The sequence below is a fragment of the Tigriopus californicus genome, chromosome 7, assembly GCF_007210705.1.
Source record: "Tigriopus californicus strain San Diego chromosome 7, Tcal_SD_v2.1, whole genome shotgun sequence".
Lineage (NCBI taxonomy): Eukaryota > Metazoa > Arthropoda > Copepoda > Harpacticoida > Harpacticidae > Tigriopus > Tigriopus californicus.
In genome coordinates, this window is record NC_081446.1 from 3,458,421 (window position 1) to 3,479,774 (window position 21,354).

The following is a 21,354-nucleotide window of genomic DNA, read 5'->3' on the forward strand; positions in this document are numbered from 1 at the left end:
GCGCATTTGATTACATCAATTAGAAGAGATAAATATCGGATAAAATGGCGTTGTAATCCAAAGGGTAGAAAAATTAACACCAGGTCCCTTCCCGTTCAGTCTTGTTATTCATAGATGTTACTAGTAGCTTTATGCCATTAGAGTTTTTTGCGTTTTGCTGTAACACTCAGATGAGAAACCCCAAAATCCTCGGGACCTCCGCTGCCCAAATATTTCGGAATCAAAATCTGCGGTGGCAAAGATGCAATATTTGGAACGCTCTGCCAAATATTCAAGACCAATATGTCTGAAAGGCTTTTCACCTTCGATCACAGAAAGTAGCGTTCAAATATGGACTGGCCCCTCTTATCAATCTTTCTCCACATTTGATCCTTTTACTTTCAAGGGAGACGATCCCATCATTTCTAAACCTCTTTGAATTGGGTTGGATAAGTACAGATAGCTTTAGGAGGTTATGGAATGACTCAATCGATTCTGAAAAAATGAATCAACAGAAAATTTACATTTAAATTGTTCCCAGTCAAGTCGTTGCTCAAGCACCTGTTGAGAAACTAAGTAGAGGCTATGCCTGTCATTTTTGAGAGACCACTTCTGGGTCACGTCAAGTGGATCCATGTTCCGTTTTCCCGCCTTCTAAGTGGAATCCTATTTGATCACTTGTCAAGCACGTCAAAGCCTGAGAATGATCTTCTGGTTAAGCATTTTATTTTTAAATGAGACCTTCTGGGTTCTGGGTGGGGAGGGGATTTGAGAGGCCAAAAGGCCCGAGACCTTCAGCGGACCATTTTTGAAGGAAGGAGGTATGATACAAAAATCCTCTCTGTTCAGCCTTGGTGAGTGGTCACGTATGCGTACGTAAATTCTGGTCATTACTCATCTTGAGGCTTTTGGAGCTTACAAGTAGGCATTCTTAGTCATAAAAAATCATATCGTATGAATATCTAATAGTAAAAGATTTTTTAATTGTGACAGCATGTGGTCGCAATTAGTTGATTATCAACTGTGACCCTTTCCTCGCAAACCGTTTGGAAACGACCTTGAAATAGGACACTTTGGCATTATACTTGTTCCAGATGAACGCATTGGTTCCCAAGAATGCTTTTAACGTGGTTTGTGCATCGAGAAATGCTGCCCAAGAAAGGTGGATGGGCTTGATTACTTTCGGCTTCTTTCATAATATTCTTGTCTATTGTACGTCACGCATATCATGGTTAACTCAATAAAGCTCGTTACATAACTTACTTTGTTACAAAGGGTGATGGCCGGATAAGTAAGACTGCTGTTCTTTCCACTCGCACTTGAACGGATACGGGTTCGGAGAGGAAATGCCGCACTCTGTCCGTGATTTGGGCCACCATCACGGCGAAGCAAGCCGTGAGTAAGAACACCCAAATCAAGCGACGGTGCCGATGCCTGGATTCATCCGTAGCTGCTCGCAACCCCGAGATGTTCACTTGAGCCAAGCTCATCATATTGGAATTGGGTGATATGGGTATTGGTATTGGTAATGGCGAGGCGACAGGTAGGGTCTTGAATGCCAGGCCATTGCTACTTGGTCTGGAACCGCAATTCTCGAGGATCGTGGCACATCGTGATTGTTGGGAGGTCCTCATTAAAAAACAAAAGGTGCAAATAAATAGGCCGTTAATCACTGCATCCACTCGGCCACTCCTTCACTACGTCCGGTCGACTCTGGTCAAGGGACAAGTTCGATTCACTTTGAGGTTTTTGCATGCACTTGAATGTCTCCAGAAGAATGAATGTGGGACGTGAACCTCCCTTTGGCCTCGACGGGAAGGATGCAGGAGGACCGAGGTGCCTTCGCACTCTCTGGAGAATGCCAACGCCGTTTGCGACGCCACTGGCCGGTTTCGAAAAAGACGTACGTCCGAGCTTCACGACTGGCGTTGAAATGCATCCACGATAATACTCAGAAAGGTTGATGACGAGGGTCCTTCCAATTTGGAGAGGCCTAATCCTACTTTGGAGAAGCCTCTTTCAAGTGGTGCTGATCTTATTCTCCTGGCATGGGAGGTCTTTCTTGACAGCCTTTTTCTCATCGACATTATGTCATCAGCTCGAAGACTTACTTTTCCATATTTTGTCAAGGAAATTCTATATATTTTCAATACTTCCCACTGACTGCTTTGAAATCCTAGGTTGCCCCAGCAATAGGGTCCTATTGACCTTGAAATTGCACCAAGGTTGGCTTCGAACGTGTTTCGTGCCTAGCGCAACGATTGTCCCTGCATAACCTATACAGACCTGAATTATCGTTGCTTATGTGCAAATCCAACACCTCTTGCCCATAATTTGTTAAAGTTGAGCAGAGCTTCAAACTAGTTAGATGGAGCTATATTTATGCAATGAAAGATATTTTTAGAGTTCCATCATAATCTTAGAGAAAAGTAACTATTCTCGTCAATTGTTAATGGCGTTGTACCCTCTGGCAAAGTTTTTACCATCTTTTGACTTCATTTCATGACTTACTATGATGAGGCGATTTAAAAGCTTCACTCTTCCCAGTGGTTACCCGTGTTATGAATCCCTCTAATATTGAAATTTGAAAAATGCAATTAATTTTTTTTTACGGACTTCCTTACCGCTACGGGATTCGGAATCCCAGCAGTTCAAGATGATAAGATTATTTATTTTACTTGACTTTTATTTATATATATTATTTGATCGACCAACGAATTGTAGTTGGCTGATCTGGCTAATCCTTGAATATAAGGTTGATCCGGAATTTTAGTCAAAAACTTGTCCAAGTCTGACTTAAATCTGCTACTGGATCAACGCCTACATAAGTCCACGTATATTTGAGGGCAGCAAATTGAACAATGAAGGAGCCCGAGAAAGAAGAGAGTTGGACTTCATTGTTTTAACTAGCCTGGATTGAATGACTACTGGTCGGATCAATCTGCTGGATGCTTGAAAAGGAGTGCGGTACTACTTGATCAATGATCACAATTTGTGTTTTTTTAGGTCAGAAAGAACAACAACGGTAAGCCGTATGAAATTTTGCACTCAGCTATAATGAGGTGGTAGCTGATTCTTTATTTCTAACCAAGTCAAATCAATCGATTTTCCATTGCTAGATTTTGTTTGCAAACAAGTCAAGCAGTGAAAGTTGCATTATAAAATATATTTTTAAAGGGAGGTGAAATGGTTGACCCTTTACTCATCCTGCTTGCTGAATCCAAATGAAACGCACCCAAAAGTTGATGGGATCATCAAAATCAATGCAAAAACACCACAAGATGTGGAAATTTACCAAAACTACCAAGAATTCCACGTGTAAAGTCGGCCTGGAATTGATGTAAAGTGTTATATTTTTCAAAAGGGAACCTCTCCACTCTAATCATGAACCATGGCATAATAGAGACACACTTGAGGTAAGAAAGTAGTTAATGTCATTCTCCTCATTCGGGAGGAGACTTGGCGTAGCGGTTAGCGCAGTTTCCAAGTACGAAAGCGGTCCCGGTTCGATTCTCCTCACCGACCTTTCTCAAGGAAATTATTAGCCGCTAACCCCACCCACAGACGGAGAACTAATCTGATAATGACTACGAGACTGTGTCAGACATTTAGGCAAGCGCCGGTACCGCAAACAAACTTGCTTGCCAATGCCAGTGATGCAAAATTGGCGTTTCAAACTGGTTTCAACGAAGCTGACCTTTCCCCCTATAACAATGTGAAAGAAGGGTCAGCTTCTCAAAAACATGTTTGAAGGCCCCAAACTTGCATCACTGACACTGGTACCAGCAAACAAACAACCCTGCCAGAGCTTGTCTAAACGTCCCCATACGAATGATGTGATGCCTAGTTACGCTGGCCGGACGAAGTTCACCCCTCCGACCTTAGCCATGGAAGTAGTGGAGAGGAAAGCTCTCTGAAACCTCGCTAGAAGACGTTTCAGTTTTGCGTTACCTCTGAATTGAGTACTTGAACATGAAGATGGAATTCATTGAGCACCCTCTCAGCAGGAATGCATCTGATCAGGAGGTAACGCATAGCTCTACAAAACCTCGCTAAAAGACGTTCGATCTTCGACCGAGCTTTACTCTCCACTGCTGACGTCCTCCATGCCCTAGCACCCCAAATACAAAAAATGCCACACCCTTATAGACACATATTTGTTTGAGTAATTCCAATTCAAATCAATCAAATGCATTTCTCTTTACATGAGTTGACTCAATTATAGCCTCAGAAAGGAATGGTCAGTTTTGATCTCAATCGAACATCTGTGTCATAAGTTATGAGTGCAAATTGAGTGTGCTAGCGCCACGTTGGTAAGATCTTACCAACTGGTGCTAATGGTGCATTTAGACAACACTTGTTTTGACACATTATGTGATCACATATTCGACAAGAAGTTGGCAATGTGACACAAATCAAGATTCAGAGAATTTACACACACCAGTACTACACAGAAGACTATCTGTGTCAAATATACTGGGACTTGAAGAGATTAATGGTTCTCAATGATGGCGTGCGATCAGGTGACAAAGGTAGGAGTATTAGTTGACCAAATTGAAAAGTTTGAAAAAATATGAAAAGTTTCATTGGTTTCATTTGTCAGTCTATGATAACGTTTCCTGCCGTCATTACAATGCTGAGTGACTTACTTCAGAAAATCAAGAGGGTAAATTGTTTCATTTATCTCATACTAAAAATAAACTTGTTTGGTAAAACCAAAGCATCTGATTTATTTCATCGCTGGTCATGCTGGGGCTGATCTTATAAAAAATCAAGAGAAAACGTCCTATGTGCGACTAGACAGTCTGGCTGGACGACGGACATGCGATAGTGGATGTTATAAAGATTTTGCATGTAGGGTCTTGAACTAGACATCGCCGAATGTGACCAAGTGCAGTTTTGATGAGTGACCAGCCAACTGATTGGAGCAGGGCCCCCACTCAGTGAAACACAGGCTATTTCCTGTTTTATTCCTATTCTTCTTCTTCAATCCAAGCTTGCGGCCGGCGCCCCTGTCGAATTCGTTGCTCCGCAAAATGTGACGAGAATCCCTTACCAGCGCCAAGAATTGCAGGCTAGCCCAGCGCTTTGAACGAGCCATGAGAACTTGCTCCGAGAAGCATGTCCGACCACGATTGCCTTCTTCATCATGCCAAGATTTGTTTTATTTCTTGGTAGTCTATTCAATTTGACCTTTCAAATGTGGCTTATACTTTGACTTTACTTAAAAGTAGTTTTTGAGGCTTGCACGGCCCCCACATGTTTGATTTTTCACTAAATATTACTGATGGGAAATGGGCAAGTAGCAAGTCATCACAGACACCCAAGTACTACTTGTTTACAAGCAAAGCTTGGCCAAGTACTAGAACTTGGGCAAGCTTAACCCAAGCAGAGATCCGCTGCTAGCGTAAGGGGCCCATATAGTTAGCTCAGGAAAACCGCAAAATGAGGATTTTTTGTTCGTAGTTAAAGTCAGATCGCCAGAAATAAACCAAGAATTGAACCAAAGCCATGTTACTGCCTCACTGTTGGCGCATATTATTGCTTTTCCTGTATAAGTTGATTTAATTTGCCCTGGTATAAAATTTCCTGCATAAGTTTGGCCACACCATTTTCCCCTCAAGTGTCTGTGTACAAACCCAAGTTGGGGCAAGTTCCTACTTGGGCAAGTTAAGCACCGGACTACTTGCCCTGTCGGTGCTTGCTTCACATCAGTACTAAATATAAACACTTATGCGCAATGTAGCTCAGGGGTTTGCCCACAGACCATATAATGACTAGACCTCGCATAGCGCGAGGAAAAATGCGAACGTTTGCCTTCATCAGCTGGTACATAAATTTTGGTGTACAGTGACTCATGCTTTTTCATCCGCCAGCGTGGCCAGATTCAGAGTGAGCTTGTCACTGATAGCGTTCGTTGAAGGCCCAGCGATTGTAGGTCGTTACTACTGATCACGCAGTCACCCTCCTCTTTTTTGGTGTACTGAGTTGTTGATTTAAAATCCACTTTCCTCTGCACTGAGGTCGGGCCAATGCGACATCTAGTCGTTATATGATCTGTGGGTTTGCCACTTTGAACGGCTACCCTGCTGTCATCCCGCTTCTGCGTCTCCTCGTCCCTAGCCGAGCCCAGTTAGTTAACAGATGCCCTGGCGTTCCGCCATCTTTTTAATGAACGTAAAAGCATGCCACAACGTAATGAACGTACTATCAACACATCGAGTTCAGCTCAGTTTGAGCTTGTCGGTTGCTTGTTTGTCAGATAGACGTCAAATTTACGTATCAACTTGACTCGTAAGTTTTGTGCCGGACTTTCTCGAGTCAGACACTTGACAAACTTTTTATAACATCACTCGAAATACTTACTGGACGTCGGACGAATCGTTATAACATCAAAAAAAAACGTTTAAATGGGAGCTCTGTGTCCGTCAATCGTTTAACTCCAAGGGAGACCATATCTGACCACTCAAAGTTATATCAAAACGCATTTTGTTTCTTCAAATTTCCAACATATCTCGCAAATGCCGTTACTTTGAACACATTCAAACTTGAATTTTAGTCATTGAATAATTTCACCCCGAACAGGATTGAGGATCGTGAAAAAATACCGATTGCAATTGTATCCCTAAGGTCACGCTTAATCTTGCGTTGGGCGATTGCGCTGACCTTGCCTCAGAATTGTTTCACATATCGCAGAAAATTGGAGCAGGTTCCAAATCAAATATGTGGCCATGTGTTCGAGAATATGTCATGTGAAAGCTGTATGTGACCACAATATGTGTCTAAATAAGTGTCGTCTAAATGCACCATAAGCAAGTCATTTTCTGCCCACGTCGCACTAAGTTTCAGGACCTCATTGCTTTTGACGCGGACGTTCGATTGAGATCAAAATTGGCGAACGCTTTTTTAGCTACTTAAACACCAACTAGTGTGAAGGACAATGGATTCGGTTCATCTGGATAAAAGTTACGTCTCCCCCACCCTACCGTCTCTGTCCAGTGATGACGTCGTTCTTGAATGATCCCATTAGGAACACTGAACCTTTTAATTACCTTGTATCCCCAACATAAGCACCTTTGATTGCCACTTTTAGGCTGATTGGCAAATATTCCACGTCTTGATTTGATTTTATTGTTTATTGTTCATTGTCACTCTTAACACCATGGACTTTGTATGCAGTACGTCGCGAAATTTTTGTTACAGCAATGACGTATTCCTATTTTTTAGTCAGTTGAATCTTTCTAAAGCATTATATTTTCCAATGTAACCCCCTTTCATCGTGAGTTGCATATTTACTCGTTTTGGCATTCCAATCATCAGGTTTTCCAAGGTCTTGGGATCAATCTCAGACCAAGCCGTTTTTACCCAGAATTTGAATTGGTTAATGTTGGTAGCCCCCGGGCATCTTTGCAGTCTCTGCTTCATAATTGCCCATGGCTTGCAGAAATCAAAAGATAAGAAAAGGAAAAAGAAGAAAAAGAACAATTTTCAGCGTATCTAGTCATAAGTAAAATCAGTGGAAGCACTCTTTTAAGAGGGCGTATTAGTATATTGGCGTTAATTTTGGCCAATTTCTCCTCCATAAGTCTGGCAATTCTGACTACATGATTGGTGGGTTCGTTTTATTTTAGAATATTAACTGTCACAACAATATTTCGAGTGAACTGCGGAAGCTCCTGCAGTGACTCTAGTAGAGTAGAACTCTACTGGCATGTATCAATATAATAAGCGTCATAACTTCGACGTGAGGGATTTACTTAAAATAAATTGCTTTATCACCAAAACTCTCCATTTGAGATTACGCTCAGGCTGATTGCCTTTTGGCTCCTGATTTGTCGAATTTGTTTGATTTTCATAGCCGTCTGCATTCATCAAGCGTACTGTTCTTATCAATAGAGCGCAAAAATATATGCATTGACGGAAATATTTGATCGAACTCCACGTTCAATTCCGTAAATAATGAAAAATATAATGGTCGGTTCATAATGATAGATACTCATCGAACATTTTCGTCGGATGTTTGCAGTCTTAGTGGCGACGAAATATGATGAGGGTTCGAAATCTGGAAACTGATATTCAATCATTGGTAGCTACAATTCCGAACTCTATGCATCATAGTGATATGGCTGAGATTTGAAGTAAGACTCTTGAGGAGGTGTCAAAAAAAGTAAACCACTGAAGGTAACGTCTCATGCAAGTATATTCAATATCAGCATGACAGATCTCAAATGTGTGGTAGTGGGCGATGGAGCTGTGGGTAAGTAATGAAGATGTTCATTGATGGCTAAAAACAACAAGGATTGCATGTAATTGAAACGTATCAGAATACGATGATTCGTCAGCTGACACCATAATGTTGGTTGAAGAGCCCACTCTTGTTTCGGAATGAAGAATGCACCAACCAACCAAGTTTGTAAATATTGATCTTCTGTTGCAAAAACTCAGACCCCAAGATATCACAAAAATATGAAAAATCCAATTAAAAGATCAGACCCAACGTCCAATGGAATGATGCCAATCAAACTCAAGATAGGTTATGAAGAATACACTGGCCAATAATATACAAACGTTTGTGAAGACCAGACCTTATTTCAATTTTTTGGACCAAGAGCGTTATGAATGACCCAGAAAAATACAACAGAAAAAGTAACTTTACCTCTTTACTGACCTTGGCTGGTGTTCAAAAAGCAAGAAAAGAAGAGTTTGTAATGTGACCTAGAAAGTTGTTTGGCGTTGAGAAGACCCTTTTCTCGCATGGAGCTCATCGAGGGCAAAATCATGCTTCTACTCGAAGAAGGTGGAATACGAGACTGGGTCAACATGGACATGTCTCTTTTTTGGCGAACTTGTCAGAGGCAAAGCTGAGAAGAAAGGAACGTCCAACAGTCTCTCAAAATACTTCGACATGTCAAATATTTCAAACCTCATACCATCGTTTGAAATATTTGACTTCGATGCCGTGTGTTTTTCAATTATGTACCATTGGCCTCTTTTGGTTCTAGGTAAAACTTCGATGTTAATCACCTTCGTCAAAAACGAATTCCCCGAAGACTATGTGCCCACCATTTTTGACAACTACTCACTCTCTATGGTGGTGGACGGGGAAAAGACAAACCTGGGTTTATGGGATACAGCAGGTCAAGAGGATTATGATCGACTCCGACCACTATCTTACAGCAAAACGGTAATTTTCAGACGTTTGAAATAATCAACCAACATGAACAAGCACTTGCAACTCGAGATTCTTTGAATATTATTTTAAGGTACGTAACTCGAACCTATCAGAATGTTTGACAGAGTAGTTGTCAATTAAAGGCAATATTTGACACTGCCCAACTGAATTTTGAAGGTAAAATTAAATATTTGTCATGTGCAAGGGGGATAAAATCAAAACAAAAAATCTCAGCTTTGACCTTCCTGCTGAAATTGAAATTGAAGTTGAAAATCTTCGCCTACCCCTCGGGATCTTTTTCTAACTATGGATGATGGAACAATGAGGCACCATATGGACACTGATCTCATGGAGGGATTAACGTGGAGGGTATTTTGAACCGTACCATGTGCTGCATCAATCTCTGCCTTTGATATTGATCGGTAGGAATGGATCAGGACATCAACTCTGGCAGTGCTCCTCGGCACTTTCCTGTTCCATTGTTCATGATGACTGGGTTTGTCTGAATGGTCTCACGATCCTCAGAAAAGGTTTTATAGAGTGGAAACACTACAACTCAAGCGAAGGCCCGTAATCCACAATCCTGGCGTATTGCGTGGAGGTCCGTTTTTTACAGAATGGAGTCCTCAGAAGTTTAAGATGAAAAAAGTGACAGTTTCAGTTTCATATAAAATATGATCCACCGGCAGAGTCATAGTCATAGTCCAAAGTCATAGGCCTGGTCTCATCCTTACTTGATTCCCCTTCGTTTCATGCAGAGATGATTTTTTTCAATGGGAACACAATTGCTGTGGGTGACACGTTAATGTGTAGTATTAGGTACATAAGAAAGGGTAAAATAAATGAATACCATTGTTCACTGTAGATATTTACAGCCTCTTATTGATTGGGTATATCATGCCAAAATAAAACGCAGATTGGATCAATGAAATGTGAACATAAGTGTTTCGAAGCCACACCATTTGTGACAAACCAAATAAAAAATTGGAACATCAAAAGATATCTTTTCATGCTACAAAGTGCACTTTGAGGAGTGTTATTTATTAATGACCTACGGGTGAAAATAACACCTACCTATGTACAGCAATCTTCTCTCCTTTGTTTCCCTGACTGTGAAAAGAATCCTAGATAAATAGTGTGTTCAGGTAAATTACCAGTACCCTTGTGCTACAATAGTACTTTTTAATATTTTCAAACCAAACATGACTCCAGACCTCAATTAAAAAAGGATTAGAATATCTATTTCCTCTTTGTGATGCCTGAGTGGTGGACCATACAATAAACAAAAGCAAGGGTATCCAAGTTTTCCCAACGTTCTCACCCTTATTCTATTTTTTTTTTATGAACTTCTCCAAACTCTTTCTTAATATCAATACGAAAACCAACCTCCCAAATAAAGAATATCTTACTCTCTCACACTGTTCAAGCAGGCCTCCTCAATCTAAATAGGAAAACTAATTGCTGTATACAGTGTGACCATTCATCGTTTACTATTACTAGTGTAGGCTTAAGTTTGAAGTCATCCATCTCTGTATTCTCATCACGGCTCTCGTGTTCCATTTCCAGGATGTGATGTTAATATGTTTTGCCACCAATGACATTCGATCATTTCACAACGTCAACAAATGGGCGAACGAGGTCCATCACCATTGTCCGGACACCCCAATCATCCTGGTAGGCACCAAAATAGACCTCCGCGAGACGAACTTCAAGGGCACGTGGTCCAAGCGGCGCAAGCAACGGGACACTTCGCAAGAATTTGTTAGTGAAAGCCAAGGAAAAAACATGGCAACTGAAATTGGAGCTACCATGTATCTTGAGGCCTCCGCCAAAACGCAAGAGGGCCTCAACACCATTTTTGATGAGGCTGTGCGGGTCATTCGCCAAGGAAAGAAGAGGAAGCCAAAACGCCAGCGGAGATGTACGGTTTTGTGATCTTTTTGATTGGTTCGTGATGTTGGGTGAAGTGCACTGTTTTGAACAAAACTACAAGTGGTCGGTGTTCATTCTAATCTGAGTAGTAAAGAGTGAGAGGCAGAAACAAGCGAGCAGTAAGTGCTTGACAAAAAGGGATAACCTCGCAGAAATTGAGTAGCTATATTAAGAATTTGCAAATTGACAGAGGAAACAAGCCAAAGCTTATCTTTTCCGACGAGTTTACTTTGGGATTCAGGGAAGGTCAAGAGGTTGGTCTCCTAGCTTGGTAAGATAACTTTGGCAAGATTTGACAAACGGTTAAAGAATTCTAGAGGTTGCGTGACCAAGTTAAGGCTAGTTTCGTAAAAATCTTCGTTCAGCGTTTAAGCATTGCGTTCTGTTGAGTTTAAAGGCAATAAAAGCTCTTCAAATATCAAGGTTCTTCGGCAAAACTCCTATGCTACTTCTTTATTTCATTAGCAAGTTTGGAAGGTACCCTCTACACCAACGCGCATGTCTTTGATTTCTGCTTGGATTTTGCGCTCAGTCAGTATTGACGGGCTACGCTCAAAAATAAGTGCTTTAATTCCGAATTATTTAAAGTAGAATACTCAAAATGCTTTGCTGCTACAAGAATGCGGGCCATTTCTTCGCCCTCTTCCGTCTGAATCGAGTGATCTGTTCGAAGATTGATCTTGGTCCCACTAAATAAAATGGGATCGCCTCGTTAAAAGTGTGGATCTCCTTGAACCAACGAGTTGACACGCTCTCCAAGGATTCTCGATCTTCAATTGAAAATAGCATCATAAACACCGTCTGAAATATGTGTGAAAGCAATGAATTGTATTGCAGCACAATTTTCTTTTCGAAACAGCGTTCATAACATTTGGTTAATTAAAAACACGTTAAAAAAGTTTTTTTCTTAAATTATTGGGTGGTGGTAGAGTCTGAGAATGGAGCCTCGTCCGGCTGGTCAGACATCACATCCTCGGTACATAGTTCCGATAAGCAGTGTTAAAATGTATATCAGATCGATCGATTCTCCGTCTGTGGGTGTGGTTGGCGTCTCAAGATTTTCTAGAGAAAGGTCTGGGAGGAGAATCGAACCCGAGGCCTCTCGCATAATACACTGCTCGAACCAGTACGCCATCTGTCCCTCTACAAAATATTTTCTTCCCTTACCGGAGATGGAACTCCCCGACGTTTTTTGCTACCATTCACACCGCGCTGCCACACTTATTGTTTTCGCTCAAGCTGTGTGGGGACATTTTAATTTCGTATTGGGAGTGCATTTGAAAACCCCGTCGTTCCTTGGAATAAAACAACCGAAAATTACTTACCACGTTACTATAAGTCAGTGGTCGGATTCGATCGAAGCCCGGGTGAGCACTAGTATCCCACAAATCGAGAAGATATCGAACGGGTTGATGCGGGTCCAATAACATCTCCACATGGTTATCATAGACTCGAGGTAACTCCTTCAGATTCAATTTCCTTTCGATAAACGTGTCTAAAATGGAAGTCTTGCCAACTCCTTCTCCAACCAAAACAATCTTCAGGGAACGGAGATCCAGCTCGGTCATTTTGATCTTGACCGCCTAAACCGAAAAACAAGGCTGGATATCGATCGTTACAACCTGCCGCTCATAAACCTGATTGAGCCATGAATATTTCATAGGCTGCACTGTACGTATTTCACGTGTACGATTAGCTTTCTTCCTTGAATTGTGTACTAACAGACCATTGGGTTGATCTCCGAAGGGAAGGAAATTTCCCCGAGAATTGGTTTTATTTTGGGGTGAGAGTCAGCCATTGGATCAGGATCTGTTTCTATTGCATAATGCTGACCGCAATGCAGCCCTGTTAATCTCTTAATGCGCACCTAGTTCGCACTCGAGCCCTTTGCTAGACTCAAGTTCAAAAGAGCCATTTTGTTTTATCTTAACCTGAACAAGGCTGCTGTAAGAACCACTGGAATATGGACAGGGAGGCTAGAGTCGAGAATCAATAGTTCAAAATCAAGTAAACTCATTAGTTTTTTCTCAAAGAAGGACCACCGTCGGTCATTGGGATTACCTCTTTCAATTTTCAGCTCGAAAGAACCATTGGATCTAGAGGGCTTGTCAGAGAAAAGTCACTCCAGCCAAGTCAAATGAGACTTTGCTTTGAACACATTTTGGTAGTTGGGCAGCAGGGTGTTGGGCTGATCGACTTCTCTTGCGTTACTCAGTTTCAACCAAAGCAGACAAGCGAGCCATCAACTCACTGGCTCCCTGAATTCGGAACTTGATTTTCAGAATCACGTAACTAAATGTGTTCAAAGCCGATCCCCATGGCACACACGAGGCAGCCGCGAGGGAGCAAAAAAAATCTCAGAATTATCTGAAGTGTCGTTTCTCTGGCTAGCCCTCTAATTGGATCCAATGTTATGCCCTCTCAAAGCGCAGGACATAAATAGACAGAAGCCAGTGCGACCAAATGTGGTGATTTATCACCAGACTGGTGATTTTACAAGTAATTTTGGGACAAAATTTTGCGCCTGGTGATTGGCAATTTACGGTAACAAGAACCTCGAAATCTGGTGATTTTGAAAAATCCGAAAAATCCAACTTAGGTTGGCTATGGTTGGCTGAAATAAGAAGTATTTTTGAAAAAGTACACACAGGTTTGAAATAGATTGCAAACATATTACCAACCACCTGCTTATGTTTTCCATCAATCTGAAATAGCTCTTTTATCTTTACAACTTTTTAAGATACTCTATTTCAAATTTTAGTTTTGTTTGGGTAATGAACTTCCTCCTTTAAAAATCAGGCACTTCTTGACGTGTTCTCATGATTTTTGGGGTAAATGGTCATGAGGTGAATGGTTGGTTTTAGAAAAATTGACTTACCATTACTTTTTTGAAACTTAAAAACTTACTTTTCTTAACAAAATTATTTTGCAATACATTTCTACGCTCTGGCATTATTGTGTCTTAGTTAATGAACTGATATTTATCTTTTTCGTAAGATATTAAGATGTGCAAAATACAGATCATTCTAGGGGGTATCATGGACAAGGCAAAACCTGCTCTCAAGGGATAGCAGGTTCAAATCACAATGCTGGAAGACATCATGATATAATTTTCCTTTTCATCTATGTGTTGCTTGATAGGGAAGTCAAAAGCAGCCCTTACAATGTTGGTGCCTATGTTTTGTAAAGTTTATTTGCAAATTTTTGTGCAAATCTCGGCAATGTTTTTTTTCAAATTTGTTGTCAATAAAGACCATATATATCTGCAAATTTTTGCCGGCCCTATGAATAACAACAAAGCTCATGTGGTGTTTACATTTTAATATTTGGTTATTTTTCATTGAAGCCCCCAAAATTTGGTGACAAAACTGGTAATTTTTGGCAAAAGTTGGGTGATAATCGATCCATTTCATCTGGCAGCACTGTCAGAAGCACAGATCATATAACAACTAGATCTTGCACTGGCCCGACCTAAGTACAGAGCAAAATGGATTTTGTGTCAACAACTCTCTACACCGAAAAAGAGCAGAGTGACTAGCTGATCACTTCTAACGACCTACAATCGCTGGGTCTTCAACAAACGCAGTCAGTGACTGCATGAGTCACTAAACACCAAAATAGATGCACCAGCTGGTGAAGGCAAGTCGCATTTTTCCCCGCGCTATGCGGGGTCTAGGCATTATATGTGGGCAGAACATATTCTTGAATAAATTACCAGAAAAGGGCTAGCTGATTCATTTGGTATAGCGTTGTGTAAGGAGCCTTGACGGGTTATACTTTTGGACTCGGCCATTTGATTGAGTTGAATATTAAAAGACATAATTTTTTTCGACCAACAGTCAATCTCATTTGAAGAAGAACGAAAAGTGCTGACACTAGCTTTCGAAAGTGTCAATCTTCGATTTGAGCATCCTCGGTCCATATTCCAGTGGTTCATGGCTAGTGCAATTCCCAATCAAACCGAGTGTCTCACATGGTAAATGCATACCCGTATAATGATATGTAATTCCCAATTTTTGGGAATCTAACAATTGATGTTGAACAGACTTGTATTAAAATAATCTAATTCTATTCCGACGATGCATTTTGTTATTGCAATTAGAATCCTTCTCATTCGATCGAATCATTTGATTGTCTCCGACGACACAGCACTCAAATACGCGAAGCATATGTTTGTCCAGTCTAATCGTATTCGTTGCTCATCAAACTGGTTGCTCTGTCTGGTTGATTGAAATGTTGTTGGTTCTGTTTAACTGTTGGGTTCGGAAACAATTTGGGTTCTTTTGCCTTTTTTTGCCAAAAAATGACAAAATTATTTATGCTTCAATTTTTACTAAGAGTCGTGTCGTCACCGATTTTGTAACAGAATACAATTATCACAATCAGATTATCATTATTATGGTTATTCTTCTTCTAATGGATTTTAGCAAGTAAAGATAAATGGGTAGTAAATTAGCCAAAGAACTATCTAATAAATAGTTTATCTTTATTAGAGCTACTCAGCCTACTACTCTCCGGCCAGGTTGTCTGCTTTTACAACAAGACACAAGTCTTGGATTTTTCTTGTAAGGAACGTCGGTCGGATAGTCGAGCGGCTTCCAGGAAGACTTCTTGGACGTTGTCATTATGAATAGCCGAACATTCCATATATTTGACGGCGCCAGCAGCCTCGGCCAATTCTTTGCCCACATCAGGGTGAATCGAGGATCGAGTTCGCAAATCGGTTTTTGTCCCCACAATCATGAAAGGTATCTTGGAGCTGAATTTGCGGATCTCTGGCACCCATTTCGTTGTCACGCTTTCATGTGAGCTGGCATTGTCGATAGAGAAACAAATCAAGAAGATACACTGAAACAAAAATTAGAGGAGGTCATACACAAACATTGGCTAGTGATGAACTGGAATAGGGATAAACGGAAAGCAAAAGCCTTGCGATCAACTCATTTAATGGGAAACTTGCATGCTGAATGCTCCTGGGACCAGCAAAATGCCAAGGGGTTTTTGGTGTTTAAAAAACTTTCACTACGACAAAAAGGATAAAAAAGTATCATGAAAAAAAACTTGTAATAGTGAGCTCTCTGAGTGTTCTTTTCAAATATTGAAATCATCCCTGAAAAAAGTGTCCTCTATGGCGGACGCATGGTCCACCATCTAAATGAGTCTAGAGATGGTAGTCGTCTAGTTTATTAACAGGGGTTCCTAGCTATATATACATATCACAGATAGACACAATATGAGCGAGCACATGCTCGCCACATCCTCTACATACAAGACAGTATTGTTATGCTTAGCCATTTTCTACTCAATCTTAATAACTTTAAATAGCTTTGTTCATTATTAGAGGTAAACCAAAAAAAGTCCATTCTTCCTTAACAGAACATTCTTCCGTCGTTCCAAAACTATTCTCAAACTCAAAAGGTCGATCTTTGTCTACAAATCTAGCTTCGGTTGCTAGGTTGCAAATGGCATAAATATTGGTAGATTATTAAGATTTATGGGTTTGCAAAAACGCTTGAGTAAGGAGCCCATGAAAAAAGAAATCACCACTGAAAGATCTGATTTTCATCTTTTTTCCAATGATATGCGGAGTATTTGTTGTTTCTTACAATTGTTTCATTGATTCTTCTAAACAAGAAATCATCCTTGATTCTTTATTTCTTATTGTTAGGGCTTGAGTAACGTGTTGTTTTTTGAGTAATCTCACTGGTAACGCGTTACATTTCTGAAGAAGCAACAGTTTTTAGCCCTCCCGTTACAGCTCCTTTACTTCATTTTTCAACGATGTATTAAACGTATAAGGGTTTCTCCCCAATTTTTTAAAAGTTCCGTCTCAAATGCAGTGACATATTTGCTACTGAAGAGATCAAATTCCTGATCACATGTTCAGACATGCTAAATCCAGTATTTGTTTATTTAATGAGGCGATCCTTGGAACAATCCGAATTCCCGGATTGCTTGAAAAGTTTACACATTAGTCCACTTTTCAAAGGTGGAGCCCGATCCAATCCATTGTCGTATCGACCAATTTCCCATAGTTCTAATGGGCCAAAACTCATGGAGAACACGGTTAAAGCCAAATTGATTAAATATCTTGATGGCAAAGAACACTTTTCTCCACATCAACACGGCTTTAGGGCAAAATTTAGCACTGTGACCCAGCTTGCATTGCACTTTGAAGACGTTATCGAGAGATTGAAACACAATGATTGTGTAAACGTAGTTTATTTAGATTTTGCTAAGGCATTTGACAAAGTAGACCATTGTCTATTGCTGAAAAGACTTCTCACCATTGGCGTAAGGGGTAATTTGTTTAATTGGATAAAAAGTTCTTTATTCGGGACGACACATCAAGCGAGGGTTAAAGGTGTCGTAAGTAAGCCATGCCTCAAGGCTCAATCTTGGGACCTATTTTAATTGCTCGTATTGTATTTTTTTCGCCTCTTTTAAACTTGCCCTTGAGCTTCTCCATCTCGTCTTTTGCGGAAGATACGGAATTAGTCTCTGGTAGGAAGAACAAAAATTTCTCGGAGTTACAAGCTGGCCTCGGTAAAATATATGAATGGGTGGCAGAGAACAACATGACGTTAAACGTGGACAAGTTTCAAGATAGCTCCAACAAAGAAATTGAGGTGGTCTGTAGTGGCAAGGATTTGGGAGTTATTGTACAAAACGACGGAAAATTCACCGAGCACATTCAACTAAAAGTGACCAAGGCGTTTCAAACCTGCTTTTGGGCGTTTAGTACTTTTAAGTCGAGGGACCGAGTGACAATAATGACCCTGTTCAAGTCCCTAGTTCAACCGCATCTAGAGTATGCATCATCACCAATTAGGGCGTCTATGGACTCGAAACATCGTCAAAAAGTTGAACAAGTGTTGCACTCCTTTACCAGATATATTTCGGGAATGAAACGTATCGGGTGGGATGTATTAAAATCGCCCAGGATATACAGCATACAGTAGGTATGAACGCTACATTAACATTTATGCGTTTAAATGCACTCACGGTGCAACGTACAGTGAGAGGAGAGGCATAACGTGTAGCTTCAATGACATAAACACTAGAGACCCACCGCTAGTCAAAAAACGTTTGCAGTAAATAGTGCAACGAGACTCTACTACCTTCTCCCCTCGGACTGTTCGTGACCATTCATAACAATTGACCCGTCCTCTTATTCAAACCCCTTTTGGATCTGTATTTGTCCAAAATCCCTGATCAACCCTATTTCCAGGGGCTTCTTAGACTGGCTAATATCAGCTCACTGGTAGACGAAATATTTTGTTATTGTTCTTGACCATTTCTTGCTTTGCCTTGTTTTTAGAAATCCAGACATGACGGTTTTTACATTGAATAACATTCTTTGTATCGGATACAAAATCTTTAAACTTTTAAGCTACAAAAAAATAAACGAACAAAACATAAGTTATGACGAGAGGCTCCGCCTAGCGTTATCAAAATGCAATTTCTGTGACGTACTACACTACTAGTTGCATGACAGAAACCCTCAAGTTAGCCTCAAAATGTAACCATGATTTTCCTCTTGTCAAACCAGTGGAATTCTTGCTCTGTTTTAACATTTTCCAAACCATAAAAAAATACTTGTCTATATGTTTCCGAAATGTGAAAAAGATTAAAACCAAAAAAACCGTAATCCTCAAACTCTTGTATCCTTAACCCTTGAACCCTCGTACTATATTCGTCATTCGTATCTACTAATCGTTGAAGTATCGAATAAACCGGTTTTTCTGCAGTTTTAGGCCATCTTTATTTTCTGCAAAAGTAACGGTATCGGTAACGGTAACGTGTTACTATTTGTATAAAGTAACGGTAAGACGTTACCTTCATCGGTAACGGTTCAAGCCTTGCTTATTGTTGTTCTTTTCCTCAAGATCGTTGTCATTCATATTAGTTATTGTTTTTAAATATTTCTTCACATTCGCCATCAGCAATCATTATTTAAAAACAAACCGGTTTTCAATTGGGGCCCAACGTGCATTCTAAAGCATATTTTCTCACTCTCATAATACTCATTGCTCATTGCTATTTGTTAATGGATTAAGGGGGTTGTAAAGGGAGATCAAGCACGTTAACTTACTGTGTTCGTATAAGTAATGGGTCGCAACTTTTGCACCTTATCACTGGGATCTGTGTCCCAAAGGTCAATACTGAATTCCTCGACTGTGACCGTGTTGGAGGAAAATAATTTTGGAAGTTCGTCACGAATGAACCCTCCATTGGTGAAGGTCTCCAACAAGGCCGTTTTCCCCACATTGTGGTCCCCCACGACCGTCAATTTCAAGAAATACTCGATTTCGTCGCCCATCTTTTTGTATTTGTTGGCCACTTTGAAATGGACTCACTCCTTTCCCAACATGAGGATCCGTGATCGGACCGGTACTGAATGCCAATTTTCCTTGGACTGTCCATTACATGGATTGATCGGGTGACGAGGCACTCCAGTGGCGTCTAAAATAGAAGACGCACAACCCAAAAGCCTTTCCTATTTTGGTCCCACTCAGCCTCCGTCCCGCCAAAACAGCATATTCATTCTGAGCCAATTTCTAAAGAACACACTCTCGCTTTCTTGAAGGAAAAAGCTGGCCCTTGGTTGCTGTAAATATTAAGTGATATAAATAGAATCAATAAACGTGGCAGTATTCCTTTTTGTCGAAAACGACGCTTTACTGTATAGTACAATTGCGAAAATTCGTTCAATTGTTTCGAACGAAAAATTTGAGGCTTAGGATAGAAATTAGTACGGCTCTGATGGAATCTGGTGTTTTATATTCTAAAGTCAGGACGAGGCTGCGACGAGGTCCCAAGGGAGATTAAAAAGTTTTTTCTCTACCAGATATTTTCATGCACCCAACCACTAAGTCACTATCACGTGTTTTTAGAGCGACGAAAGTGACTTCAACGAGGATGTTCCATCATTACTCAAATGAGGATATCACACTTTTATCACAAGTTCTGCAAATCATGCTATACATACACCTTAAGCCAGGTGTCAATTGACTTGAGCGATGTTAGTCATATCCACTATATAAGGTTGTGATAAAAATTTTTGTCAATGAGTTCGATAACTTTGAGTTAGGGGTTTCAAAACTCATATCTAAATACTGCTTTTGCCACATCGTGTAAAATCAAATTAATATCCCAATTAACTAAATGATATGATTTCCTGTCCTTTTTTCTTTTGTTTTGGATCATTCCGGAAACATTGACTTATTTTCGTGCGCAAATTTGTAGATGGAATAATAATCCAACCTCGATTAAACATCGTCAAAATTTCGTTTCCTTTAAATTGGATGTAAAGCTTTCCAAAAATATATCCCTTGGTGTTGAAAGAGAGTGAGATTAAAAACGTAATGATCACAATTGTAAAACTTTGTTTTCCAAATTCACTTGTACTTGAGCACCATTGCATTAACACGAGGCTCCAAGTTAAGTTAGAGCTCGCAAATGGGTTAGAATAAACCCTCACAAAAAATAAATTGACTAGTCCCAATGAAGCAAGACATCGTGAATGATGATAATAAAAAGATATATTTTGAGGCTATACGAAAATAAAGCTACCACGAACGGCTTTATTGGGTGCGGGTTTGGCAAAAAATAACAATTTTGGCTAGAATAGTTTTTTTTGGGTTTCTCGGGCTTTACTGCCCACTACAAGGTACTATGAATATGATTATCATTTGCCTAATTGTTATCACTTAAACTTTATGCGACAGTTCGTCAATCAACGAATTTGTGTTGCTGACCGAGCTAATCCTTGAATGTAGGGTTGATTTGAAATGCTATCTAAAAATTTGTCCAAGTCTGACTTGAAAGATGCTACCGGATCAACAAGGCCTACGTATTCCCTACGAATATGAGAGGCAGCAAATTAAACAATGAAGGAGCCTGAGAGAGAAGAGATGTGGACTTCATTGCGAACTAGGCCTGGATTCTCGAGGGCTTGAAGGTGCTCTCAAAACGCACATTAAGCCTCTACGGTCACTAGAATTGACCCTAAACCCTGGGTTGGGACAAAGCTCATGGATACTTTTGAACTAGCCTGGATTCTCGAGGGCTTGGTGGTGCTCTCAAAGCGCGCATTCAGCCCCTAATTGACCTTAAGACCTGGATTGGGACAAAAAAATGCAGTTTAAACAATTTCTTCCTGAACGGCTTTGTTATGTTTATTTTTCCACAACCGTTTAAATTTCCATCTCTTCAGCTTTCAAAACAAGGTTGTAATAATAATGAAAAAAATCATTACCTCAGCAGAG

General features: G+C 40.3%; 3 protein-coding genes across 3 annotated transcripts; 1 reads left to right on the forward strand and 2 right to left on the reverse strand.

The window, feature by feature from the left end:
- Positions 1-8,074: 8,074 nt before the first annotated feature.
- Positions 8,075-11,143, forward strand: LOC131883914 (ras-related protein ced-10-like). The gene is made up of 3 exons (XM_059231519.1): positions 8,075-8,236; positions 8,982-9,163; positions 10,718-11,143. The coding sequence occupies exons 1-3, from the start codon at positions 8,194-8,196 to the stop codon at positions 11,084-11,086; spliced, it is 594 nt and encodes a 197-aa protein (XP_059087502.1). The 5' UTR covers positions 8,075-8,193; the 3' UTR covers positions 11,087-11,143.
- Positions 11,144-11,630: 487 nt separating this feature from the next.
- On the reverse strand, positions 11,631-13,032 carry LOC131883916 (rho-related protein racF2-like). Its single transcript, XM_059231520.1, has 2 exons — positions 12,409-13,032; positions 11,631-11,884 (listed from the first exon to the last, which is right to left on the reverse strand). The coding sequence occupies exons 1-2, from the start codon at positions 12,649-12,651 to the stop codon at positions 11,696-11,698; spliced, it is 432 nt and encodes a 143-aa protein (XP_059087503.1). The 5' UTR covers positions 12,652-13,032; the 3' UTR covers positions 11,631-11,695.
- A 2,014-nt stretch (positions 13,033-15,046) lies between these two features.
- Positions 15,047-19,589, reverse strand: LOC131883606 (ras-like GTP-binding protein RhoL). Its single transcript, XM_059231113.1, has 2 exons — positions 19,179-19,589; positions 15,047-15,931 (listed from the first exon to the last, which is right to left on the reverse strand). The coding sequence occupies exons 1-2, from the start codon at positions 19,404-19,406 to the stop codon at positions 15,617-15,619; spliced, it is 543 nt and encodes a 180-aa protein (XP_059087096.1). The 5' UTR covers positions 19,407-19,589; the 3' UTR covers positions 15,047-15,616.
- Positions 19,590-21,354: the final 1,765 nt, after the last annotated feature.

What these genes read in the sequence shown, in the direction of transcription:
- LOC131883606 (XM_059231113.1), bottom strand. Translation starts at nt 19,406, where the DNA reads ATGGGCGACGAAATCGAGTATTTCTTGAAATTGACGGTCGTGGGGGAC. An exon ending in CCATTACTTATACGAACACA is followed by an intron (nt 15,932 to 19,178) that starts GTAAGTTAACGT and finishes TTTTTGTTTCAG; the next exon opens with TGTATCTTCTTGATTTGTTT.
- LOC131883916 (XM_059231520.1), bottom strand. Translation starts at nt 12,651, where the DNA reads ATGACCGAGCTGGATCTCCGTTCCCTGAAGATTGTTTTGGTTGGAGAA. An exon ending in CACTGACTTATAGTAACGTG is followed by an intron (nt 11,885 to 12,408) that starts GTAAGTAATTTT and finishes CACATATTTCAG; the next exon opens with ACGGTGTTTATGATGCTATT.
- LOC131883914 (XM_059231519.1), top strand. Translation starts at nt 8,194, where the DNA reads ATGACAGATCTCAAATGTGTGGTAGTGGGCGATGGAGCTGTGG. An exon ending in AGTGGGCGATGGAGCTGTGG is followed by an intron (nt 8,237 to 8,981) that starts GTAAGTAATGAA and finishes TTTTGGTTCTAG; the next exon opens with GTAAAACTTCGATGTTAATC. An exon ending in CACTATCTTACAGCAAAACG is followed by an intron (nt 9,164 to 10,717) that starts GTAATTTTCAGA and finishes TTCCATTTCCAG; the next exon opens with GATGTGATGTTAATATGTTT.